Source organism: Sturnira hondurensis, unplaced genomic scaffold (genome assembly GCF_014824575.4).
Source record: "Sturnira hondurensis isolate 20B ecotype Veracruz unplaced genomic scaffold, ASM1482457v3 Scaffold0021795, whole genome shotgun sequence".
NCBI classification, from domain to species: domain Eukaryota; kingdom Metazoa; phylum Chordata; class Mammalia; order Chiroptera; family Phyllostomidae; genus Sturnira; species Sturnira hondurensis.
The window spans coordinates 7,070,605-7,098,297 of record NW_028094426.1 but is presented as its reverse complement, the minus strand read 5'-3'; the positions used below and the strand labels follow the sequence as shown (position 1 = coordinate 7,098,297).

At 40.8% G+C, this 27,693-nt stretch overlaps 1 protein-coding gene, 1 non-coding gene and 1 pseudogene across 3 annotated transcripts in view; all 3 read left to right on the top strand.

The window, feature by feature from the left end:
* The first annotated feature begins 1,353 nt into the window (after nucleotides 1-1,353).
* On the top strand, nucleotides 1,354-1,489 carry LOC118978524 (small nucleolar RNA SNORA42/SNORA80 family). Its single transcript, XR_005064739.1, has one exon. It is a non-coding gene; the product is annotated as a small nucleolar RNA SNORA42/SNORA80 family (small nucleolar RNA).
* A 12,973-nt stretch (nucleotides 1,490-14,462) lies between these two features.
* Nucleotides 14,463-27,693, top strand: part of AEBP2 (AE binding protein 2) — a 72,361-nt gene continuing 59,130 nt past the window's right edge. For both annotated transcript variants that reach the window (XM_037033777.1, XM_037033776.1), the window contains exon 1: nucleotides 14,463-15,319. In XM_037033777.1, the coding sequence (XP_036889672.1) occupies nucleotides 14,661-15,319 (659 nt within the window). In that variant the 5' untranslated portion in view covers nucleotides 14,463-14,660. The remainder of the gene's footprint in view (nucleotides 15,320-27,693) is intronic.
* LOC118978348 (60S acidic ribosomal protein P1-like) lies at nucleotides 23,730-25,635 on the top strand (annotated as a pseudogene).

Sequence of the window (27,693 nt, the reverse complement as noted above, 5' to 3'; positions counted from 1 at the left end):
CCTGTCATTGCGATGAGCTTTATGACATCTGTCATTGGCACGCCAGTACACGCAGATAGATGCATTGGGGGCAGAGGAGGGGAAAGGTTAACATGTTTTACGAGTGCTAAAATGCACTGATTTGTTATGGGCAAACTAACTTTTGTTTCTGTAATGTTAACTGCCATATCGGTGGCAGAGAAGCTGACGATGACAACAAAGATTAGGTTCACTGAAAGCTCTCAGGAATGCTAACGGATGTGAAATGCACACCAGTTTACTGACAGATAAAGCACTGGCAAGGTTATTAGGAAATGATTAGAAGTCAGTGTGTGGGAGCTTGGACTGTAATTTGGGAATGGGTCTTTGGAAACTAAGTTTGCTGAACAAACCAACCAACCAACCTACTCTCATAGTTTATAAAACACAGGGAGATTATCTTAGGATCTCGTGTTCATTACCGTTACCTCAAGTGTTAAAATACCACTACAGCTTATTTGAGAAATCACAATATTAAGACCGGGCAAGGGAGAGGCTGTGACTGACCACCAGCATGGAAACCCCATGGGCACGCGGCGTGGGTGCCTTGACTGGTGGACCCCATCGTAGAGAGCCTCAGGCTGCCTGGATAGCCACATGGACTAGAGATGGACTAGAGAATGAAGAAAATGCAGAGAAGGAATTTCTTCTTTTGCCTTAAGTTCTTACCTCTTACAGAGCCATAGGAGCCTGTAGATGAAAAGGGGGCGCTGTCATAAATCATATATTCCTAACTGGGCAGGTCACAGTGGGGAGGTCACGCCCCAAGCATGTGACTTTTTAGTAAAAGGTTTCTCTCTGCCTTCAGCAAGCCCTGCCCATTGTTTCTGTGCTTCTGGGTTAACACCCACTTTGTTTTTTAAATCGATATCACAGCAATACTTTATTTTTCCATTCCAGTTGATATTCAGTATTATTTTATGCTAGTTTCAGGTATAGACCATGGTGGCCAGACAATAGTATAATTTACAAAGTGATCTCCTTCCCCACTAATTCTAGTACCCACCTGGCACCTTCCACCACTATTGCAGTGTTATTGACTATACTTCTTATGCTGTACTTTCCATCCCTGGGGAGAGTTAACACACCTTGCCTTCCCCCATTCATTCTTTCAAACCATTGCTTTGTTATTTTAACATTTTTAATTGAATTATTACTTTTTAACACCCCTTTAAAATGCTTCCTTTCAGACTCTTCCTTCGGAGAGGTAACTATCCTCGAGGGAGCACATCGTCTTGTTAACCATCCTTAATGCAGTTCTTGCCTTGCTTTCTCCCACCTGCACAGTATCTTCTTTCCCTCCATTATTTTCAAACGCATAAAAGAAGCTGCAGAGCGTGGTAATGGATCTGTGGTGGGCTCTTCTCTGAGGTCTCTTGTAGTGTGCCCGCGCAACCGTGAACGGCAGCCTCGAACCATTGCCCAGCCTGCTTACCTGTGGGCGGTCAGCACTGACGGGGGTTGTATGCGTGGGAAAAACAAAACAAACAGAAAGCAAAGAAACCACAAAACGCACATCCTGTAAAGCACTTGAGATCTTGCTCTCTGGCGCATGTTGTCGTTTAGGGCACAAATGGACTTCTGTAAAAATTCTCTGCAGGTTTGGACATTTCTTCCCTTGACAAGCCCTGGGACTCTGGGTGGGGCCTTTCTGAATCTCTAAGTGGGAATTTCACAAATTTCAACCTTGTAGAGTTAGGAAGATTAAATGAATTAATTCATATAAAGTTCTTAGAATAATACCTGGAAGAAGTAGAAACTGAGTACTTATTATTAATCATCACCATCTCAGGTCCTGGCAGACCTCTGGTCTCCAGCACTGCTGGGCTGTCTCCTAGAGAAAACATTTGTTAAATTTCTGTTAATTTCTTTTAGGGAAACTAGCATGTAACAAGCACCAACTACACCACAGGCAGGAAGCACTTTTCTATATACCTACTCTCTTCCTCCTCACAATAACTCTAAAAGGGTCTTCCTTATTACACACAATTTTTTTAACCCTCCACTGAGGACATGTTTATTGATATTTAGAGAGAGAGAAAGAGAAAGAGACATCAATGTGTGAGAGAGAAACACCGATCGGTTGCCTCCCGTACCTGCCCCCAACAGGGGTTCGAACCCATAACTTTTTTGGTGTATGGACCATGCTCCAACCAACTGAGCCACCCAGCCAGGGCTGATTTCCAAAGTTTTTGTGTGAGGGAATCTCAGACTGAGTGGGTTTTCAGGATGTGCTGAAATCATACATATGAAGCGCCTGAGATTTCCAGGGAAGAGGGTGGATGCTAGAGGCAGGTGAGAGAGGCGCCCAGGACACAAGATTTAAGGAGATGTCCTTCTCAGGCTTGTGCGAGTACAGGCGTGGCATTGAGGGGGCTGCCCCCTTCCCTTTTCTGTCCCGGGCTTCTCATCTCATCCTACTCCTGGCCTTGGCAGTAAACACAGACTAGCTCAGGGTCTGTGTAGGGGGGCACAAAAGACAGAAGAGTGATTTGAGGCCAAGTCATAAAGAATCTTCGGAGTCATGCCTGAGAGTTCGCATGTGATGTCATGGGGAAATATTTCTCAAATTGTGGTGTTGGAATCTTTTCTTTTTTTAACTTCAAAATTCCCAAATTGATTAGAAAGGTCAGAGCATACATGTTTGCCTAAGTCCTTTGGAGACCTTCTTCTTCTTCGTGAACGAAATAAATGAAATAATGGTGAAAATATCTAGTGAAGTTATTGTGAGACCTGTAATTTTCTTTTTTAGTTGTTTTTTTTTTTTTTTCTAGAGAGAGGAGGAGGAAGGGAGACAGAGAGGGAGAGAAACATCAGTGTGTGAGAGAGACACTGATTGGTTGCCTCTTGCACACAACCCAGGCATGTGACCTGACCGGGAATCAAACCGGTGACTTGCTGTTTCGCAGGCTGGCACTCAATCCACTGAGCCACACTGGCCAGGGCAGTCTATAATTTTCTTTAATATATGGTAGCAGATATGTTATGATGTTGTGTGTGTATCATTGGTAGTAACCTATCGCCCAGATGCTGGAGGATATTAATCCAGAAGGAACAAGCCAGTAACAACAAAATTCAAGGCAAAATTCTCTCTGGGTCTGGTTTTTAAAAATTCACTGTAAACACACTTTGGGGACAAATGTGGAAATTTGAGTATAGATTGAGCATTAGAGGATATTAGAGGATTACTGTTCATTTTATTAAGTGTGTAAAGAGATTGATCATGGATAAATGTATTTAGGTTGTGAGAAGTGCATATTCGGGTATTTAAGAGTGAAATACCGTAATGGCTATAACTGTATAATACATGAGCAAATATGATAAAATGGTAAGACTTATTAAGGCTTGGTGATGAGTACATGGGTGTTCATTATATTATTGTCTCTTCCTTCTGTGTGTATACGAAATGTTCATAATGAAAAGCTAAAGAAAAGAATGCACAGTGAGGGGAGGGGGAGGGTGGTGTTCTGACACTCAGAGACAGCTTTCATGAATGCTGCTGTCACCAGTATCTTGATCAACACCGAGGCGTTTTAATTTGCTTACTAAATGTGAGAAATGGGTTTTAATGGTAAACACTGTGGCCAGTTGACCAACATGATGAATGTTGGAAATAAGACTTTTTCCCAATAAAATGAAACATACTCAAGGTGTATGGTTATCTAAAAATATCCCCAAAATAAATAAATAACATCTTTACAAAAATTTAAAAATAGAAATAAAACTATCGCAGAGGCTCTCCCTGCCCTTGCCTACGTGGAATGTAGAAATCCCCAGAGGCCCTCAGTGGCCTGTGACCTTTGCAATGATGCCCTAGGCTAAATTCTTCAAGGGTCCTCTGGCCAAGGACACTGGAGGCTCCTCAGTGCCTGACCCAATTCTCCCTCTAGATGGAATCTTGGCTTTTCCTTGAAGAGACATATTCGGGCTACTTGTAGCTACCAAAATGAACCTAAAGCCTATGCATACCCAAACCGGCTCAGGTTAGTTTACAAGAGAGGATTTGCACATATTAGATTCTCAGTATTTACATATTGTGTTCATTCCCCAGGTTTGAACTTTTTGCTGCTGTAAATAGTCCAAGATATGTAGTGTCTTTTTGGCTATCTTTTCAAAACTGCAATATCCCACTATTCTCTTTCACTTACTGTACACTCCAGCTAAACTGATTATTCAATTGTTGGCTAGCAATTCTAAATACCACCCCCCACAGAAATTTCTGATATTTGAGCTGAAGTGTTATACATAATGCAGACCCCAATGAACACTGCGATGTCCCTGAAGACCCATTCTGCCCATATTTCTTAGAAGTTGATGTCAAGGATGCATATTTAATTTTCCTTGCTATTATGAGTAGGAAGATCACACCTTGTTTTTCTTAAATCTCACACCCACAATACTTTTGACACCAGATGTGTGAACCAGTTCTCCAACACCAGCTGGGTGTCCTACAATTCAGTTCAGCTCTGACCCCGTCTAACCAGAATTAGAGTCAGATCCTGTAAGTTGAGGGCTCAGTCCCACAAGACTGCCCCTACTTTGCATAAATACGTGGAAACAAACAAAAAAATCAATGTTCTCTCTCTCTGTCTCCCTTCCTATCTCTCTCTGAAAATCGATTTTAAAAAATATGTTTGTGAAATGTGGAAGCTCTGGGCCACCATACTCCCTGCTACGTTGTTATATTGCATCTGTTATAATTTACTTGGAAATACTTCCTTATAAACAGCAGAATGTGCTTTGTGTAAATTAACTTTAATCTACACGCCAAGGGAGGTTGCTTATCATTAGAGTTACCTATTAGGAATTCACACTCTAGGGGTGGTTCCTTGTAACCTGAAGTGCCCTAATCAGAAATCCATACTCCCCAGGTGGCTACTTAAGTATTTCAAAGATTTATAGCAGGGGGTTCATTAATTAGCATAAGAGAGGTTAGAAATACTTTTCCATTAGTGAAATAAATAGTGTCCCAGATACATGGCGAGCTAAAAAGTTTTCACAATCCCCTCGCTCTTGTGTGAATAAGGCACAAGAACCCCTGACTAGAGTGTAAATTCCATGAGATCGGGGATTTTGCTGTCTATACTCACAGCTACACATCCAGTGCTAAGAACAGGGTCTGACGCATAGCAAACACTAAATATATCCCACGTATGACCAATAAGTTGCTGGAAAGTCCAGCAGCCTAGTACCTTCTCAGTCTGTTTTATTTAATTCTTTGTCCACCTCTCCTCATTGCCTTCTATTCAGGTCTCGGAGGCATTTACTGACAGACCTGAACAAGAGTTTGGCTAACTGTGTTCTCCGGATGTTGCTGCAACCATCTCCGCGAGAACCTCTCATGTGAGATGCTTGTAGGCGGGCTTGGGGACGGAGAGTGAGAACCTTTTTAAACTACCATGAGTACATGGTGGGACTTTTTCTGCCCGTTTGCTAAAAAAAGTTACATATTTGGAAAACTTTGGACTAAGCCTTGCTTTCCTTGTTTTACCAACTGATATCAATATTGAGGGGAGGGTGTGCTTAGCTTCCGCCTGGTCCAATCAATGGATGCTATTGACATGTCCTGAAAGAACCTATCAGTTGCTTAAGACTGAAGTCAAATTGTAACAAATACATGGGAAAAACTGTAAGACAAAAACACATAAAAGAGTGCATACTGGTGCCGATAAAATTAAGGGTCCTCTCTGTGTCCAGGAGGTACCGGTCTTCTCCGGCAATACAGCGGGTGGGTCTGAGGGGCTCCCAGCAGAGATCAGAGTCAGCAGAGCGGGAGCTATTTACCAGAAGACCTTGTAGAACAAAAAGACAGTTGGCTAAGAATGTAGACTTAGCCAACCTTTAAAAAGCAGGGAGATAAGAAGAAACCATGAAAGACGTGAGCAATCTAGGTAAGGGTGGCATCCCATAAAAATTAAAGAGGAGAGGAGTAAACACAGCCAAGCGTGCAATGCAGAATTTGGTCTGAGGCTTATTTTCACTCCAATGTGATAGCAAGTTTGTAAGACCAGAACTGAGGATCTTCTACATTTGGCACTTAATGAAATTTACTGAGAGTAATTAGAAAAAATGTAGGTGGGCTGAATATGATTTTGTAGTAGGGAGACTGTGTATAGGAAGTGGAAAAAGTGGAAAAAACAAGTATAGTTCATATTTTTAGCAGTTCGGAAGAATAAGGAATCAATATTTTACAAGGATGGAAAGACTTGATCATGATGACGGACTGAGAAGAAGGAGACATTGTACAGGGTGGGATTAAAGGCACAGAAGAGGAACTATAAAGTGATGTGTCACGATGTAAAGTTTGGTTAGGTTCAGTGAAGGCTAAGTTGTCCTAAAAAAAAGTAGCTTAAGTGAGATGGAAGTTTACTGCTCCTCCACGTCACAGGGTACGCTGTCAGCTCTGTGCGCACAGTTTCTCAGAGACCTGTGTTCTCTCCTTATTAGGGCTGCCCCAAAACTACCTGGTGCAGGTGAGTCAGTGGCATAGCTGTTCTAGCACCTGGGAAAGGAAGTCAAGGACAAATTAAGTGGAAGTTGTACACATAACTTCTCGATTCTTTTTGAGAGAATTTAGCCATGGACCTACCATTATGCAGTAAAATTTCTGTAATCCAGTTTAAAATACGGTATTTCCGTATAGTTAGTATGTTATGTATGAACCAACAGTGTAAATTTTAAGTCTTTATTTTAAATTAAAAAGGAATCTTAGGGTCAACTAACATGCTAAAGAAAAAAAAAGCCCGGTTTAGCAGGCTTCAACTAATGTGAGATCAGAAAAGGACATACGAGGTCTGTCCAGAAAGCATCCAGCCACGTAGTATGAAAAATAGAGACATTTATTGAAGATATAAGATCCAAGAAATATTGTACGTAGGACAGTGATGCTTCAGTTCCCTTCAAAGTAGGCACCCTGAGACCTCACACAGTTCTGATCGCCATCAGCTCAGTCATTTTGAATGTGATGGCCACATAGTACATGTGCTCACTTAACCGCATCTACCGCCCCCACTGACGAGTACAGTGAAGTTGTCGTCATTCACACATGTGCATTCCAGTCCACGCTCCTTGGCTGCCAGGTTACATCCATGTCACAGAAATCACTCTTGTTATATTGACAATGGCTGGACTTTTTCTGGACAGAGCTTGTACTCCTGAGGTTGCTGCTAACACAGTCTTCTATTGTTGATATTTCCCTCAAGCCTTGCTAACTGGCATATTGAGTGTAAAATTGGGTTTTGTATCAGGGAAGCTAATGATTTGTTAAATAGTATCATGAATGTCAGAAACAGTGTATTTAAATGTATTCACTGAGTATTGTCTATACTATCCTTATCTTTGCATAAACACCAGGTCCTGTTATCTGATACGCTGGGGACGCCTCTGATGCTTGATTCCCAAACTGTCCTGTATGGAGCTGTTGGGATTTCCGATTCCACCCTGGTGACCAAAGGGCACAGCATTCTGCCTTTTAAATGTTTTTTTTTTTAAATATAATTTTTATTTAATTCTTGTTCACATACAGGTTTCTGTCTTATATTCCCAACCCTGCCTGCCCCCCACCCCATGCTCCCCGCCTCCCTCCCCTTTCCNTTTATACTTGTTCATGTGAGTCCATCTCCTTTTCCCCTGTGATTCTCTCCCCTCTCCCCTCTGGACCCTGTCAGCCTGTTCCATATTTGAGTGTCATTGGTCGTATTTTGCTTGCTTGTTTGGTTTGTTTGGAATCCTGTTAACGGTGAGATCATATGGTATTTGTCTTTCACTGCCTGGCTTATTTCACTCAGCATAATGCTTTCCAGTTCCATCCATGATGTTGCAAAGGGTAGTAGTTCCTTTTTCCTTTCTGCGGCATAGAATTCCATTGTGTAAATGTACCATAGTTTTGTTTGTTTGTTTCTGTATCTGTCCCGCTGCATCTTTCATTCACCAGAGAACCTGAAAGGGCAAAGAAAGCTGGAATTTCACCCAGTTTCTGTAAACTGGTTTCACCCAGTTTCTGTAAACTGGTTTATTCACATTTCTTCGATAGTTTCTAATCTCTTCCCAAATGAACCCAACACCTGGATTGACCAAATATGCTTCGGGGGCATAAAAGAGGCTGGGAAAGGTGGTCTCCAGCTAGGCAGCTGAGTGCCCAAGAAAAAGCAGGGGGGAATACATAAATAGTTCTTTTTCCTTTTTTTTTTAAAGAATACCTAAGAGTCTGTCATAGTACAAAGCTTAGCTTGCACAGGGAAGGAAAAGAAGTGGGAATATCATAGATGAGTTTATAGATGGAAAGGCAGGAAATTGAAATACATCATTCCCAAGGGCCTCAGACTTCTGAGAAATAGGAAACCATGTCTTTCTGCTGGTTAATTTTACCAGCATTAATTCGGATGTTGATTTGGCTGGTTTTGCAAAGAGCAAATAGGTAAAAGATTTCTTTCTGACTTACACAAAAAGTCTGAGTTGTTGGACTGTGGGCGTCAGTGTTATTGCAAAATGAGGTCCTCTAGATGGAGACCCAGACTCCACCTAGAACTGCTTCTCAGTTCTAGAATTCCCCTCACACCGAATTCAGTTCCACGCACTCTTCCAAGATCTTGTGGCTCTGTCCTATGACGTGGTCCTGGCGTGCAGGGTTGAGGCTGGCTCACCCTGCCCATCATGTCTGTGTGGCAGCCCAAGGACAGGGCACAGGAAGAGTGAGAGAAGGGAGGGCAAGCAGCTGCCTTAGGAGGACGGGATGCCTTCCGCTCACCCCTCTGTGGTCAGAACTTAGTCAGATGGCCAAACCTCGCTGTAAGTGATGCTGGGAGGTCATTTGCCCAGCAGACACATGGGGCCGGAGGAAAGAAGGGTGGAGGATTAGCAGGTTCTGCAAAGGCAAAAACAAGACAACTCATTCACTTAAAAAAAATAATTTGAGGTAATTTACCAGGATGTGTAAAGGACTACAGAGTTTATAAAAAAAAAACAAGTAATGAAATAAGGGAGAAAGGGAAGAGGAGTAGGGGGAAAGGGTAGAAGGAAAGTTAATAGTTAAAATAGATGCCATATATACTTCAATAAAGGAAGAGGGTAGGTTGCCTTTTCTCTCTCTCTCTCTCTTTTTTGGGGGGCTTGAAGTGAGGGTAATTTATCCAAACTGCTGATATGCTTTTTAAAATATTTCACTCAATAAATATTATGTTTAGATTCTTCCCTGACTTTTTTAGAGATTAGATAAAGTATTAACTGAAATTGTAGTTTGTATGCTATAATAATGAATCAAATTCAATTTTCATAATGGAGAGTTTTTTCAAAAAGATTTTTATTTATTTTTTTAGAGAGGGGAAAGGAAGGAGAGGGAGAGGGAGAGAAACATCAATTGGGATTGGTTGCCTTATTGGTTACCTTTCACATGCCCCCAACTGGGGACCTGGCCTGCAAACCAGGCTGGAAATCAGACCAGTGACCTTTCTTTTTGCAGGCCAACACTCAACCCACTGAGCCACACCAGCCAGGGCTATAACTGAAAAAAAATTATTTGGGTTGCAAGTCAGATATGAACACATGAAAGGGTAAAAAAATGTGGTGTGTGTGTTATTCACCTTTCACATTTTGCACACCCGTTCATTGAAACTTTATAGGAAACGCATTTACTGACCTCACAACAAGAGACTATCCAAAATATCAGACATGCACATGGCATGCTTACCACGGACAGTTGCCAGCCAAAGTAGTTATGTCTCAAGATGTTTGTAGCGACAGGAATATTGCCAACTCAAAAACTTAATCATTATATCGTTGTGTTTTGCTTGAATTGCAATCTACTGACTGGGAAGCTTTCATTGGATTTCTAGTTCTTTCCAGCGTTAAGATCCTATCATTCCACCTTTTTGTGAGATGCTCTGTCTTCTCATGCACGCTTTCTTTAGAGTGCAAGTCAATCAGAGAATGAGGTCATTACACTGCTATTCATCCTACTCAGTATGGCAGTATCAAAACGCAGAATGAGGAACCTGAAACAAAGGTGTGAAATGGGCTCGAGCTGCATATTTTAGAGAAGTTTTCAGAAGTATCTCCTGTAGATATCTCACACGTGGACTCTCAGCTTGAATCTAAACTGGGTCTGTTGCTGGGATTCGAGTATGTTTGGACATGTCTGGTGGACTGTGAGTCAGGACTGAAGGAGACCTGCTGACGCAGGGGGGCTGAGACTGCTTCCCAGAACAGAGCTCATTTTAGCGGTAGAGAGAATTAGGCAGAGAAGCCCTATAAGAAAGACTCAGTCATTGGATGGGGAGTAATAAATACAGCTTGGGGCGGCTATTACTCAAATCTGTTGCCAATCTAGGCCCATGAAAGCGTGTCTGGGTTCCTAAGAGAAGTGGAGCTCTGAGTAAAAACATAAAGACCTGTTTCACTGAAAACTGTATATGATCTTGGGCACAAGCAGCCTGCTTTGGGGTTCCCCTAAAAGAAGTCAACACAATGATCTCTGTTTCTTCAGGCTACACCATGACTTTGGCTGTTTTGTTTGTATCACAGGTCCTGGTGGGAAGGAGTCTGCAGTACCTCAAAGAACAGAGCAGGAGGAGGGGGCCCGGGGAGAGAGGAGTGTCTGAGTGTCTGAGCAGATGAGGACACCCCCCCACACCCCCGCTCAACTAGGGCCTCTCGGAAAGCTGGAGGTATCCTCACTAAGGTGGTAGGCTTGGTAGGCAAGAGAACCAGGGATATTTGGTAATTGTTGCTCTATCTGACCCATGCATGCTGAGGTCCATTAGTCTAAATGCATATACCAAATGCATAATGAAACAGCTCTCATGCAATGATATGCTATTGGGTAATTTATATTGATGTGTGGAATCACACACTCTCCAAGCCAGAAGGAGGAACTATAGAACAGAAAGTCTCAGTCTATGAATAACAAGTTTTTGAAAGAATTTTCCTGTGGACTGATATTTTTGAAAAATATGTACAAGTGAGTTACTGCAATAATAAAATAAACTAATGAAATAAAAAAAATAAGCCCTGTTTTATTAGATTCAACAAACATCAGCGTACTCTGCCAAGCTGTGCTAAACTGTTTCAATGCATACCTACCTGCAGACCTGCGATGAACAGGCCCTGTGGGCACTGTGCTGCGGACTTTGTGTCCTACACTTTGGTGGACTTCTCTCATCTGGTGCCACCTGGAAAAACCCCATCACCTGGAGGTCCGGCCTCTAGTCACACACATTAGTGAGTGGGATAAGGACACTGACACTGTGGGCATGCAGGAGAATGCCCTTGTTCTAAACAGATGTGTGCAGAGCAAGATGTCTGCAACTAAATGAAAAGGGTGGGAGACAGGCAAAGGCAGAGTGGGGAGAGGTAGGAGGGGAAGAGACCCAAGAGAAGAAGGAGAGGGAGACAGAAGGATGCAGCCTGCACAAATGTGGCAAAATGTTAGTAACTGATGAGTCTACATAGGCATACAGGTGTTTATTATCCAATTCTTTCAAATGATCAGAATTTGAAATTTAAAAAAATTTCCAGTGATGGGAAGCACCTTTTTCTCTAAAAAGCCAGTTTCAAGATAGCTCATTTTACTCTTCAATATGTGACTGCAGCTCCTGCATTCATTCACCTGCAGCTTCGAAGCCTGCTGTTACCACGAGTCTAATCTCCATTGGCTTGTCACTCTTTTCTCCATATCTCCTATGCACTACATACCTTTCCAACATAACTTTAATTATACCACACCGTTTAAAATACATCTTGGTATATGCTTGTCTTTCAAAGTCAAGATCTGCAATCTAATCTTTAACTCTCTTTTTTTTAGATTTCTATCTTTGCTGTCTCATATTTCACACAAAAAATTTTTCATAGGCCCTGGCTGGCGCAGCTCAGTGGATTGAGCGCGGGCCTGCGAACCAGACGATCGCGGTTCGATTCCCAGTCAGGGCACATGCCTGGGTTGCAGGCCGGTTCCTTGCAGGCTAACTACCAGCAGGGGACGCACAAAAGGCAACCGTACATCGATGTTTCTCTCCCTCTCTCCTTCCCCTCTGAAGATAAATAAATAAATAAATAAAATCTTAAAAAAAAAATTTTTTTCATGCTTTTCCCTGTTATTGCTTCTCAAGTCTAGAATTTCCCCTCATACAGAATTCAATTCCATACACTCTTCAAGATCAAGCTCAAATTAAATAAGTCTAGATGTAGTTATATATCTTACTACATACATTGGTTCAAATCCTACATTCTTCATGCAGTTTTCTTTGATTAATGGCCATATGTTAATCCTAATCTACAGGGCTTATCCCAGTGCCTGGAATATACATTTACTACAGTACGTACTTTCAGTTAAACTCTCCATTGCAGCGATGTTCAATTGGAGTGCTGCAAGAATTTTTAAAAGATCCAATACCTGACTATTTAGTCAGGGCACGGAACTCTTTTCCCATAGATTGTCAGATAAAAAAATGACAACAGCCAACACTAGCCATCCGGTGTGCGAATGGATCAAAATTACACCTACTTTTTTTTTTCTGTCACATTAGCAAAAAATGACCTTTTTTGGTGTGCCCAGAATTTTATTAGTTTATGTGCCATTAGATGGAAAAGGTTGAAAATCATTGCTCCAATAGTTCTTCAATTACAATAAAGGACGATAATATATTCCTTGTCTATCTTAAAGAGTGGCTTTGAGGTTAAAAGGTTTGAGGTTAGTAATTTGCATTGTACATGTCTGGAAGTATCTATAAACCATAATGCCTCATACTCTTGTTTGTTTATTTATTTATTTTTGCTTTCCCTTGAAGCAACACATGCCACATACAATAGCTGAGCCAAGGCCTAAGGCAGCGAACTCAATACTGGGGTACTCAAGCTGTCTGATGACTTTCCAAGAAGTTTGTATGTAAGCCAGGATAATCTGTTTCAAAGCAATCGGTTCTCTGAACCTCACTTCCCTCAGGTAGCCATCCATAAATTAGATCTGCCTGAAACTATGCCCCGAGGTCAGAGTGTAAGCCTCTCTAATCCCCAACTCTCCCTCCCTCCCCTGTTTTAAAAGAGAATGGTCTTCCCCAGCCCAAATCTTACTAAAGAATAATACCTGGTGGGGAGAGGGTTGAAGCAAAACTATCAGGACAAAAAAGAAGCAATTGGAGAAAGAGAATAGGTTGACACATCCTCTTATTAAGTTAGGTGGTTTTCAGTTCTTATTTCAACAAAGTTGAAAAGAGAACTTAATGAGAGTTGTCATTAAAAGTATTTTTTCTTTGTTAGCTCTGTATGTGATTTTTGGGGCATATAATTTGGAAGGAGTTCAAAGAATGGCATGACTATAGCAAAACTTCATTCGCATTTACTTGTTTTCATCGACAAGTTTTTCTCAATACTTATGTCTGTCCGTGGAATTGAAAACTTTTAATAGAATTGATGCTGAACCCATTCTCATTCTGGAAATACTCATCCACTGATAAAATAAATTGATTGCAAAAAATTCACATAATTCCATCTCTGTAACATGCATCTCCAACAAAATTTTAATGTTTATTATTTACTTCCAAATATTTGCAATATATTTGTTTTATCATCTGAAAAAACAGGACAGTTTTATGATCACGGGTAGTTTAGAAACTACTCTTAAATTTTAATTTATATACATACACCTACCTTTTGTTTACTAAAAGGAAATATAAGATAATCAATTAAACAGTTCAAATATAAAATATATTATTAGGATAAAACTCTGGAGGGGGCATGAATAAAAAAGATTATTCCAGAAGACAAATGATGAAAATTGACCAAGTATAAACGATTGTGTTTTAAAAAGTAGGTATTAGTGGTTAATAAATTTCTATGGTATTAGAATTCATTGCCTACATGTTAAAAAGTGTGACAGTTATATTTATAACAAGCTGGACAAAATGGAGATGTCACTTTAAACTGTAAGGATGTCCAAAATTATTTTAAAGGACTCACGAGTCAAAAAGTTTGAAGACAGAACATTAATGATGTGCTTGCTCTGAGACTGTGATTTAACTATTCCCTGAGGGAGTCAAAGGCAGGTTAGAGTAAAACCTGTGGCTCAGTGTGGTGCATGAGGATTTAGTACCTTGCACTGTGTTATTTATTGTTGCTCATTTTAATTGCCTCTCCTCCCAGATTGTAAGCTCTCAGAAGACCAGGGACTTGTTCGATTTCTGGCTCAGGGCCTGCCCACTGGGGACACCCCCGGAATGAATGACTTTCTCGTGAGAACTCGGAAGGCTGTTAAAATCCCCGGCTGGCACTCAGGTTTTCGTTCTGCGTGTCCGCTGTGAAGCCGGGGAAAGTGTGGAAAGGCCCGAAGGAAACTCTGAGCACTCTGCGGGAGGGGAGGGGCGGGGCGGGGCGGAGGCCCGGCCGGGACCCTGGCGGGGGCACGGGCGCGGAATCCGCGGCCGGGGGAGGTGCCACTTCGCGTCTCCGCGCAGGCGCGCAGCTGTCTCCGCGTGAGTGCTGTCCCCGCGCGGGCTCCGTAGCGCGTGTGCAGGCTGACGCAGCTCGCGGGCCCTCCTCTTGCTCTGCAGCGGCGTTGGCGGAGTTTGGGGCGTTTGGGAGGGGGCGAGAGAGCCAGAGTCGAGAGAGGGAGGCGGCGGCGGTGGCCGGGAGGAGGAGGAGGAGCAGGCGCCGCCATGGCCGCCGCTATCACCGACATGGCCGACCTGGAGGAGCTCTCCCGCCTGAGCCCTCTGCCCCCCGGCAGCCCTGGCTCAGTGGCTCGCGGCCGGGCTGAGCCCCCGGAGGAGGAAGAAGAGGAGGAGGAAGAGGAAGAGGAGGCGGAGGCCGAGGCTGTGGCGGCGCTGCTACTGAACGGCGGTGGGGGCGGTGGAGGCGGCGGCGGAGTGGGGGGCGGCGAGGCGGAGACGATGTCGGAGCCGAGCCCCGAGAGCGCCAGCCAGGCTGGGGAGGATGAGGACGAGGAGGAGGAGGAGGACGAGGAGGACGAGAGCAGCAGCAGCGGCGGTGGCGAGGAGGAGAGTAGCGCTGAGAGCTTGGTGGGCAGCAGCGGCGGGAGCAGCAGCGACGAGACGCGCTCGCTGAGCCCCGGTGCCGCCAGCAGTAGCAGCGGGGATGGGGACGGCAAGGAGGGCCTGGAGGAGCCCAAGGGACCGCGGGGCAGCCAGGGCGGCGGCGGGGGCGGCAGCAGTAGCAGCAGCGTCGTCTCCAGCGGCGGCGACGAGGGCTACGGGACCGGGGGAGGAGGAAGCAGCGCGACCTCCGGGGGCCGGCGAGGCAGCTTGGAGATGTCGTCCGATGGGGAACCCCTCAGCCGCATGGACTCGGAGGACAGGTGGGTGCCCTGAAATGTTTCCCTTCTCTTGCACTCCTGGGCCAAGGGGACTTTTTTGCTGAGATCCCCCTGCTCCCCAATCCTCGGCCCCTCCCCCAAGCTCTCAACTCGGAAATCTCTCCCGGCCGCCCCGCCCCTCTGGCTGCGGATAGCGGCTTCAAACTCTCAAACCATTTCCCCCCCCCAACTCCCCTTTCCGCGCCCTCTTTCCCCTTGGCTCTGCAGTCCGTGCAGACCTAAGGACAGCTCTAACTCGGAAACAACCCGTACAGTAGGCCCAGATCCTCTGCCGGAGCTGAAGAGGCCCTTGATGTACACACCTCAGTACACAAGGTTAGCTTCCACCGTGTTCGCGAACACTTGTCAGAACTAGAATTGACAAGTGTTTTCCAACATGGCTGGTCTCGCTTGGATTTAACAGAACTTCCCCGTTCAGGGAGGAGACCCCCAACTATCACTCTTCTCTACTTAGGAAAGGCTGTTCTTTTATAATTAATCAGTGTTTCCAGAATAACTCATGTGTAGTCGTTAGTAAGGTAACTAAAATGATTTAAATAACTCCTGTTTGTTTTGTGTTCATGAATCTGATAGAAAGTTTAAAACCAAAAAATCATTGTAGAAAAGAAAAAATGAATTGATGGCTTTTAAAGTAACTTTGTGGAATGAAGTAGAGTTGGAATCCGAACAAAATACCTTCTTGAAGGTGCAGCGAAGTATGTGGTTTAATATCGGTGTGGTAATGGTTCAATGTGAGAGGTGTGATTTGAGATGATTGTATTTAAAGACATGTATCGGAGAGATCTCTGAAGGAATTAGCATTTTTCTGAAGTTCATGGAGGCTGACAAATGCGCCTCATTTTTTGGGACATTAAAATTTTGCAGTAGTATGTTTCAATTGTTATTGATCTCTGGAAAACTTCATACTTTAACTAATTGGTGTTTAATGTACTTTAAAAAACTACTTGATACATATTACACTGCTAAAATATAATAGCATTTATTTTAATGTTTTAATGAGCAATAGAATTTTCAACAATTGGTAGTGACTTGGATTTAAAAGTTTTAAGTATTCTGAAGTGCTAGGAATTTTGGTTGTTAACTGATAAAAATGAACACTTTGGTTTAAGTTGAATGTAGTTATGGAATGCAGCACCTAAATATTTGGAAGGTACAGTACTAGAGTCTGACACTTAAATGTCTAGTTCAAACATCTGGGATGGAGTAAAATGGACTGTAAGGACCTTAGAAAAATTGTACTGCATTACGTAGGCATGGCAGGAAGGAGAATGCCTTTAAGAAAATTAAAAATTGATGTGAACTGCACAATGAAGCATGTGTTATTTATCATTTTATTATATCCTCCTTCATTGGTACTGGTAGATATTTGAAAGTTGATATAGTTTCTAAGGTTTTATTTACTTAGTGTACACACACACACACACACACATCTACAAGTGTTTAGCATGACACAATTTAAGTGTTGCAGTCATTTCATTCTCAACGGTAGTGTAGAATAGGTATTACTGATGTTTTCCATTTAACAGATGAAGAAGCAAGTTGAGTGTCTTCCTAAAACAGTAAGTATAGAATGGTAGTGGCGGAGCTGAACAAAGGTTCTGGTCTCCTGATATTTCCAATTCACAAGAGTTAGAATAATTCACCTTTAATAACATGCTATGTGTCAGTGTGTATTGTTTCAGTTAGTATCTGTCCCCTGCTTTCTTTTAGGAGACAGTGAATTATTGGACAAGAAATATTTTAGGAAGTGGAGTTTTGGCTTCATTTCATATTTATTAGATATTTACTTGAGTATCAAATTTTTGCATCATATTCAGAGTGAGGAGTATGATATTTGTGCCGTAAGTCCAAATAAGGTTAAAACTTGATGACTAAGCATACTCAATTTCCTTAATGCTTAAGCATTAGAGACTACAAAATACTGTAGTCATTTTACCATTTCAGAGTAATTGATTTATCATTTGTATGAAAAGCCTCACGTTCTAGAGAAGCTGGTTGTGGTCTTGATAATCTTAAATCTGTAATGTCCCGTAATGCTCCTTGCTGCCTTTGGAGGTTTCTTTTTTTAATTTTAAATTTGGAAAGGATTCATGATTCTTACCAACTGCTCTGCAGATTACACCAATCCATGTGGATTTTATAGATTGCTTTTTATGGTAGGAAGTCTTTATTTTTGTAACTGATGAAAGGATATTGTGGTTTTAAAGTGCTTTTAAAAAACTTGAGGCAATCCTATCACAACGATTTTATCATACTCTGTTTCTTTAGGATGCCTGTACAGTTTTTTCTGTCACTTTGAAATTAGATTGTATCTTTGAGTTTAACATATTTTTCAATTTGTTGAAATGTCTTAAATTTTTTTCAACCCTAAGAGCTTCTTTTTAAGAAAGAATTAAACATGAAGACTTCGATCTTAAAGCTGGTGATCCAAGGTGTCCCTTTATGATCATGTGTTGCAGTGTCGTATGGTGAAAAGTGACTAATTTATAAAGTGACTAAATTACACTTGGTACAAAAAACAGTGATTGTTTTCCCCAGGAGAGTTATTCAAAACAAGTGTATTAGTGTGTTTATTTTAGTGAAGTTAGAAAACCTTCAGATTGGTGGGTAATTTACTCTTGCTTTGGTTAACAGATAATTGAATTTTCTTGGGGAGAGAATATTTAGTGGTATAGGAACACTAAAAACTAGTTTTACTTTGACTCTAAGCTTAAGGTTTTCAAAAAGTTAGCACCTTTTAATTACAGAGGCTACAGTTTTAGAATTTAAAATGCTTTAAAATTGCTTTAGATTACAAGTTAGTTCTAGGTACTGAATCATTATATGAAAAAACTCTGAGCTTTTTACCTGTGGGAGTCAATAATAACAACCTCTATTTTGTGGTTGTCTCTTTTTTATATTTTGTTCCCAGCAGCCCCCTACTAGAATATAAGCCATGACTTATTTAGAAAAAGCTAAGACCTCTTTCAGCCACTTTTATCAGCCTTCCTTGATAAATCTACTTGTCAAGTGAAAAGTGCATGTAAGGATGGAGTGATAGGGAAGTGTATATAGTATTTTAAATGCTCAGCAAAGGCCACAGGCCCTTACAGTTTTGTGAATCAAAATTTGAAATTTCATCCTTTTGGGTTGCAAACTTTGGTTGTCAAAGCAATTAAGATTGCTTTGGCAGTGGGAAAACAGACCTCCATTGCCCAATTTCCCTAGATTGGGAAGACCTTTCTCTAGTATAGTGACTAAACTTTTAAATCAGATTAATTCTGGAAGGCTGCATGTTGAGATTATTGTCAGGATTTATTAAGGATCTGTATGTTTGAGGCAATAAAATACTTTTATGTAGAGTAATATTTTACTCAATAAAACTTTTTTACTATTTACCCCTTTCATCTCTGAAGCAGTCAGCTCTTTATAGTCTCTAGCATTCTTCTTTTTAGCTATCCTTTTGATCAAGTTTAGGGAAAAGCTTCTAATAGGTCTCAGTTTCCATGATAATTATAATTATCATGAAACATTGTAATGCTTAGTTAAGGAAGATATGGCAACATTAAAAAACAAACAGATTTGGGGACTGAATATGTATTGAGAGAGATTCTAAAGGGTTTCATTTTAGGGAACATTGAAAATACCTACTTTGTTGGGTCAATTAGGGAATCCTGTGTGTATATACTATGTGCAGGACTCTTGAATGGACGTTGTGGGAGACAGGAAGACAAAATGATTCCCTCTTAATCCATCTTGGATATTGCTGTGACACTTAATGCTAAGGTGTAGGTTTTGCCATAGCTCCTGGCACAAAGCTTCATTGATCTAATGTAAACAAAGTTAGAGATTTCACACCTTGCCTGTTGTGTTATTTATTATTGTATAGCACAGTTCACTAAAATTCAGCAAATTAAAAGAACAAAGATGTGTGTTTTTTAAAAAGACTTTATTTATTTTTAGACAGAGGGGAAGGAGGGGAAAAAGAGAGAGAAACATCAGTGTGTGCTTCCCTCTTGTGCACCCCCCACTGGGGACCTGGCCTGCTGCAACCCAGGCATGTGCCCTGACTGGGAATCGAACCGGCAACCACTTGGTTTGCAGGCCATTGCTCAGTCCACTGAGCCACACCAGCCAGGGCCGAACATTTGTTGTAACATGTAGTTTCTGAGAGTCAAGAATGGAGAGGCTTAGCTAGGTGATTCTGGCCTACGGTCTCATGAGGTTGCAGTGAAAATGTTGGCCAGCCAACATTTGAAGCCATTTGAAGTATTGATTGGGTCTAGGAATCCTTGCTTTTGGCAGGAGGTCTCAGTTAACTAACCAAGTCAGTATCTCCTTAGGGCTGTTTGTGTGGCCTCACGACATAGCTAGTTTCCCCCCAGAGCAAATAACCTGAGAGAGAGCGTGCAACGAAGTCACAGTGTCTTTTTACAATCTAAATACACCTGCATACATCTTCATTGAGCAGATTTTTTCTCATTTTTCTTTTCATCCATACTTTGATACACAATACTTGCTTCAAAAAGATTTTAAAGATTTTTACCTACTTTTAGAAGGAGAGGAAAGGAGGGAGCAAGAGAGAGAAACATCAATAGGGTTGCCTCTCCTGAGCCCCCACCTGGGGACCTGGCTGGTAACCCAGGCCTGCGAAATAACTGGGGGTAGAACTGGGAGTCGACCTTTGACACCCGACCGGCTGAGCCACACCAGCCAGGGCTTCAGATTTTTGATGACGTGAGACAACCTTTCAAAACCAATCAAAATGCCACAATGAATCCTTTCCTGGCTTTTAAAACTTGGCTTTAATTTTTTCTTTTTAATTTGTATTCTTGGTTTTTCTGCTCCTTTTATGGCTCCACTCTATAGCTGGAGGGATGTAGAATATTAATATCAAGAGCCTGTAATCTGGAGACAGGGCGCAGTTCAGATTTTAGTCTTGTCTATATTATGATTTTAAGTAATTATCTTTGAGCCTTAGCTCCTCAACTGCAAAACAGGGTTAGCTTTTACAGTTCTATGGTCCATATGAGTTTCTCTGAACTACTCCTGTGAACTGCTGTGAAGAATCCATGTTATTTGAATGCTTGCTTTATCCTTTTGCTTGTAGAATGGTACATTTTTGGGAGCACGGACTGTTAGCTTGTTTAGAACTTTGCAGTATTTAACATAGTCCCTTGGTAGGGTGAATACTCGATTACTGGATTTAAATTGAAATGCCAAGAATAAAATTTCTATAAAGAAAACTAAATCAGGGCCAGCAATTTGGTGCCCTAGGTTGGATCATTCATTGTATCTGGTATTGAGGAGTTTAAGGAGAGCTTTGCATGTGAGTTTGTATGCAAAATAAAATACAGGTATTTCTCTGAGAAGATGTCAGCAACTTTTATCAGATTATCAGAGTTGGTCTAAGAACCACCTAGTTAGAGGATATACAGAGGAGCATAATAGATGTCAAAAAGATTGGATAACTCTGAAGTGGAAAGTTTCCATAAAAACTGTATTTTAAAAACAGTATGGAAATCTGAACTGGATAGTTGCCAGAGGGTTTTATAAAAGCCATTGTTAGAAGCATTTGCTGTTTTATTGTATAAAAGTGCTTCATGTTCTATCAAAGTTATATGGAAAATTTGAAGTTGGAGAAAGTACAGGGAGAGTAGTAGTTAAGAGTGAGATATAAGTCAGAATGCTTGGATTTCAAATTGACTTAATCTGGGTGACCATGGGACAGTTACTTAAGTCATTTAATGTCTTAACTGCTATTTCAAGTTTCTCATCTGCAAAAGGGGGGCAATAATAGTTCCTTTCCTCTAAGATTGTTGTGGGGGTTACATGTAGAGTATTTGACACGCAATTGATTACACATTTACTATGTGGTAGGTATTTATTTCACAGATGTACATAGAACCTCCATTTTGTGCCAGCTACTGTTCTAGAACAGTATATAGCAGTAAATAAAACAAAGAATCTGACCTCCTGGGTGGGAGAGACAGGCTGCACAACTGAACTGGTCATAGGTAGTAATGATCTGCTGCTGTTCTGAAGCAGTGTAAGATCTGAAATGCCAAAAAGTAGCATACCAACTGTTAGACGGGCGGCAAGTATCTGTGAGTGCGGGCCACAGAAATTTGCAGAAGGCTGTGCTTGATCAAAATACTTCACCCAGGAAAATCTGTTTTAATCAATTATTTTAAACATACACAGGGCAGAGCGAAAGTAGGTTTACAGCTGTGAGTATGTGAAACAGTTTATTCTTGTACTACTTGTTATTTTATTATTTTCCATAGAAACATTTGTAAATGTACTTTTGCTCCCCCTGTGTATCTATTCTGTAGTCGACCTAAAAGGCCTCATAATACCTTTTATTTTTAATAGTTTTTAATATGTAAATGAAGCTGCTGATCTATTAATAAAACGCTAAGTATCTGTGAGGTGTGTTTTCTAGTAATGGTGGTGGATTCGCAGTTATCTAACTATACCTGTTAAGTTCGTTTTCAGGAGTAGTAGTTTGCATTTGTGAAAATAATACTTGTATTGACCTTAGAACCAAGTGGACAGTTTAGGGCATGGGTAGGAAATCAGATTTGTATTTGTATGTTTAAAAATCATGGTTACCATTGTTCCCTGTTCAGGAAGAAATGTGATGGTACCTCTCCAGATACTAAGTTTTTAAAAAGAAGACTAAAAAATGGGATTCTGCTATTTATTAGTTTATTTGTAAATTTGTGACACAGTACTTTAAAATTAAAATGGGGAGAGTATTGTAATGAATGACTAAAGTTTTGATGGGTGTGTGGAAGTGGATTTTGTGGTTAAGAAAGTGACAGAGAAATTTCTAGGAAGCCTAAATGAAACATATGAAGGAAAGAGGATAACATACTCTGGAGACTTTCCTGCTTAGATCAGAGAATGTGTGTTGGAACTGTGAGATAAAGAATTAATGGCTAAAGGGGGACCTTGCACACCAACACAGGTGCACGTGTTTCTCAGTGTAGGTTTGTGAATTAGATTATTTTGCCTCTCTGTTCTTTCTGTCTTTGTCGCTCATAGTCATGTTCAGGTATTACCTTGAACATTTTTTTCAGGCAAACCATTCCTGATTCTTTGTTAGTTAAATTGCTAACACTCTTTAAGTTCTTCTTTGTCCTTATTACAATTTGAATAATTATTTCAGTCTTTCTATCCTGCTATAATGTATGCTGAGAATGGGAACCATGTCTATTTTGATCATTGCTCTGTCTGCAGTACGTGGCACAGTGCTTGACATTTATTTTAAGTATTCTTAAATACATTTTGGGTGGATGATGAAACTTGTGAAACAGGAAAGTTAATTATATGTGGCAAGAGTAGAGAAGGAAGGTTGAGCTGGGAGACCAATTAAGAGGTTAGAAGAACAGTGCAGGTGTTAAATGAAGAGACTTGAACTAGGGAAGAAGTTGGGGGAAAAGTCCTAGCTTTCCCCCCAACTTTCAGGAAAGAAAAGATAATTTTCTAAGTTGTCTCTAAGACAAATCCTCAGACTATTTCTGAGTAAATATTTCACTCAGACCATTTCTGAGTAAAAATTTTTGTTCTTGGGAAGTTAATTGTACCAGTATCTTACCCTTTTTTTTCCAGACCCATTTATTACTGAAATAACTAAAGGAACATTGGGTAGTAAAAGAACATGAACCTTAAGTCAGAAAGACTTGGGCTGTTTATTTTTTATTTTTAAGTACTCACCCAAAAATATGTTTTTATTGATTTTAGAGAGAGAGAGGCAGGGGGAGTAGAGAGAAAGAAATACTGATTGCTTGCCTGCCCATATGCGGCTGGAAGGGGGGTGGAACCCACAACCTTTTTGGTGTACTACAAGATGACACTCCAACTAACTGAGCCACCTGGCCCAGGGAAGACTTGGGTTATTTTAATTTAACTTCTCAGAAATATAACTGTAAAATAGAAGAAATATCTTAGTGTTACGAGTAAGTGAGATGGAGTGAAAGGGCCTAGGGCTGTATTTAATTCAGAGTCACCCTCCCATTTCTCATGCATAGACTTGTGAAAAGAATAGTGGGAATAAGTAATCAATATTGTAGTACTGGTTCTACTAGGTCCTGCCTGTAGGAAATTTGGCAGATCATTTCATAGCTCTGAACTTCAGATTCTTTTTCTTAAAAATAAGGGGTTTTAACTAAACAATATGATTTGGAGGTATCCTTTAGACAAATCCAGAATATTGCACATTTAGCTTTGGCATATTCAGAATTTCAAAGATACTTGAGTTTAGAAATCCCTGGAATTCTAATTTATATTGATGGTATTGTATGGAAATACCCATTTCTGTTTGTCTTCTCTGGGCTATAACACTTTTAAGATTAAAATCAGGTCCTATTTATCTTTATACTTCCAGCGCATACTGCTTGCACTCATCTATTACACTGCCTGTGTTAATTCACTCACTCAGTAGTTGGTTGACTTCAACTGAATATCTATTACTTGATACATAGGTATTCTTTCTCACTGCCATTAGTGTGGCTGCATGAAACAAGGAAAACCATTCTTTGCTTTATGTGCTCCCTCAGTTTTTTAAAATGTATGTGGAAACATTTGAAAAAGTCGTGATTATTTGAATAATTTTAAAAAGCAGGCTTCCCCAACAAAGAATTTGCATATTATTTTAGGGGAAAACTACTGCCTACTTTGCTTAAGGCTCAGATTCTGGAGCTTATTGACAGGATTTTAAGAACCGCAATTCATGGCATCCTCACCAACAACCAGTGAGGCGAGGAAGCGCACAGAGATTGTGATTTGCCCGAGTTACACAGCTCCTTGAGTGAGCAGGTGCCGTTCTGGCTCTGAATGTATGGTCTTAGCGACTCTACTGCCTTTGTGACTGTTCTAACAATCTTGACCCGGGAAGTTTCGTTAAAATCATATAAATAAGTAGCTATGTAACTTTTTAAACTTTCTATTTTGCAAATTATTTATATATATGACCTCATTTTCATTTCTAGTATTTATATATACATAGATTATAGCCTAGATCCCTCTTAAGACTGAACTATAGAAGTTAATTTTTAAGTGTTGTAGTTATTTAGTCTTAAGGGGAATAAAAAGTCTTTATTGACATTCTACTTTTGGAACACTTTTTGAAGTCTCTGACTTTCTTCTTTTCATTTATATTTTGAGATTCTAGAAAGATGAAGTGTTACCAATTCAAGAAAACACATAGAAGGGTATTAGTATATCTCAGTAAGTACATTTGCTAGTTTGTTTCTAAGTTATAAAAATTTTTGCCATTACTTTTTGTAAATATCTGTTAAGGTACTGAGAGTGAATGAATCAGCAGTAGATTTTTTAGTGCTTTCAATTCATGTTGGTAGTCATTTGAACAAATCTTAAGGGGCTGAGCCCTGCTGCAGTCATTAAAGATTTTTTTCACCTTCACCCAAGGACATGCTTACTGATTTTAGAGAGAGAGAAGAGAGGGAAGGCGGGGGCAGGGAGGCTAGGGGGAAGAGAGAGAGAGAGAGGAACAAACATTGATGTGAGAGAGAAACATTGATCAGAGAAACATCGATTGGTTGCTGGGATTGAACCTGCAACCTAGGCATGTGCCTTGATTGGGAATTGAACCCATGGCCTTTGGGTTTACAGGACGATGCTCCAGCCAGCGGAGCCACACTAGCCAGAGCTCCTGCAGTTGTTTTTGTTAGAAATATTTTTATAATTTAACACTGATTTTAAAAAAACAGTGAATATGTGATTGCTTCCATATAAAATGGGAATTGTGCCCCTTTCCTCAGCTGCCACTAAGGTCCTCCCTGCTTCCCAGGAAGGTAAGGGTGTGTTGGGGTGAGGTCCTCACTTCGCTCATCAGCTGCACCACTCCTGGTAGGGCTCGCCCAGCGCTTGCTTGCCCAGCGCTTGCTTGCCCAGCACTCGCCCACACCATGGCCTCCGTCTTAGACTTGCCTGCAGCTCACCTACATCTACTCAGCCCTTATCCTGCACTATGGTCAGGTGATGGTGAGGGAGGATGAGATCAATGCAATGCCATTAAAGCAGCTGGTGTAAATGTTGAACCTTTCCAGCCAGGCTTGTTTGCAAAGGCCCTGGTCAGTGTCAACACTGGGGGCCTCCTCTGCAATGTAGGGGCTGGAGGATCTGCCCCAGCAGCTAGTACTGCACCAGCAGGAAGCCCCACCCCCTCCACCGCTGCTGCCCCAGCTGAGAAGAAGAAAGTGGAAGCAAAGAAAGAAGAATCTGAGGAGTCTGATGATGACATGAGCTTCAGTCTTTTTGATTAAACATGTTAGGTAACGCATTCAGTAAAAAGCGAAGCTCTATTAAAAAAATTAGGAGAGTTGCTTTTCATAGCGCACTTTTTTTAACATACTATTTTTGCATTCTAGGCATTTTTTTCTGCAAATCTTTTTAAGAAGGTAAAAGATAACTCCTTATATATAGTATAATTGTATTGAAGTAAAATGTTTCTAGTATTACAATCTTTTTGAAGGCAATTGCTGATCTGTTAAGCTGAATGGAAAATGTGGGTGGAGTTATCTTAAAGGGCAATAGACTAGAGATGAGAGACAAACTTAAAATAATGTACACAGTGCATAGTGGTGGTGGCAGAATGCAACCTACTTGTTTTCCACAGGCTATCTTTCATCACTGTTGCGTAAAGTCCCCTTTGGCCAATTTAAGTGAACTCTGCTGGGTCTTGGGGGAAAAATCTTATGTCTTTATTCATAGAAATAATTGTGGTGATAGAGTAGTCTTTTTCTTGATTAGAAAAATCCATTTTACTTTTTAAAATTACAGTGATAATGGTTTGGAATTACAGTAATAATAGTAATATTTTGGTTTTGACTAAGGATTTTTAGTGTGCCTCCAATTGATTTGGACGATGATCTCATGCTTCAAAGCCACATATTTTACTTGCCTTAAAAATCATACTTACATTTGTCACTAAAAACTGTTTGCACATATGATGTGCAGCACACTGGCTAGGTTACTCTAAATGAGATGTTTGTAGGTGGTGATTCATAGTATAGACCAACCAGGTCATAAGGAAGCAGAATTCCCTCCACCTTAGTTGAGTAGGAAGGGCCTTGGGGAAATTTGACTTGTGTGTATATAACACATGTAATAAAGTAGGCATGTTCTCTTTATTTTTTCCCCCTAATTATCTTCCAGTTTAAAGACCTAAAATCCTATAGCACCACAGCATTTTGGAAAACAAAACCAGTTGGTCATATAGAAGTCTGATGTGACCTTAAATTCCTTAATCTCATTTAAGACCAATTTCATAAGTTAATTTTATTCTTCATAAATAAAAACTAAAATAAATGACTGCTTCTTTGTCTCTGAAATGAATATTTGGAGTTGGATTTTATCTTGACACTGTTCGCCTCAAGACCTATTTCAGTTCTAAGTTTGGGACAAGTTCTATCTACCTCAGGGTAGTGTTGCTTTCTATGACTAACCTTGAATTAATTTTTTATGAGGCTAAATGACTTGTAGGAGTCATATTTAATAGTTTATCTTGTTAGTAAGACTATTTGCCCAGCTAAGTCAAATTATATGTAAATGCTAAATAATTGTTTGTGGACATGGTTTTGCACATTGATATGCAAAAGCAAAGAAAAAATTTCTTGTGTGTGCATACCAGATGAAATTGAGTGCCAGTTATTTTGATGTGTAATATTGGCTGCATTTCAGTATTTCTTAAATACCCACATTTATAAATGTGGCAGTTAAATTTTTTGGCATTACAGAGTTGTTCTTGCATGACTTTGGTCAAGTCTAATCATTTTCGTGTCTCAGTCTCTCTCATCTCACTTGGTTGTCGTAAGCATGAGTTAGTTAAATGAGTTAGTGCATGTCAAGGATTGTTCTAGTTAGTATGGCTACGTGACAATCAACTCTGACATTTAATGGTTCAAAACAATGATTTCGCTTACAGCTGTACAATCTGAGCAGGGTATGGCCTGTTTAGATCATTCCTGCTTCATTTGGTGATGGCTTGGAGCAGTGTAAAGGCTGGAGACTGCAGTCACCAGAAAACTCACGAGTGTATCTCATCTCTGTGGTTGCTGGGCTGAGAAGACTCCAGCAGCTGGGCCCTAGCACGGCTGTGGCTCCCCTGCATCTCCCTTTATCTCTGTGCACTTTGTTTACAGGGTCTCTTCTGCCTGGTGGCTTCAGAGGAGTTATACTGCTTTATATGGTGGTTCAGGGCCCCCAAATTGTGTGTTCTGAGAGACAGCCAGGCTGAAGCTGTATTGTCTTTTTGACTTAGCCTTAGAAATCTGGTAGTACCATAACTTCTGTAGTAGTCTCTGGCCTGCTCTTATTCAAGGGGAGGCAGTATCAACTTCCCTTGATGA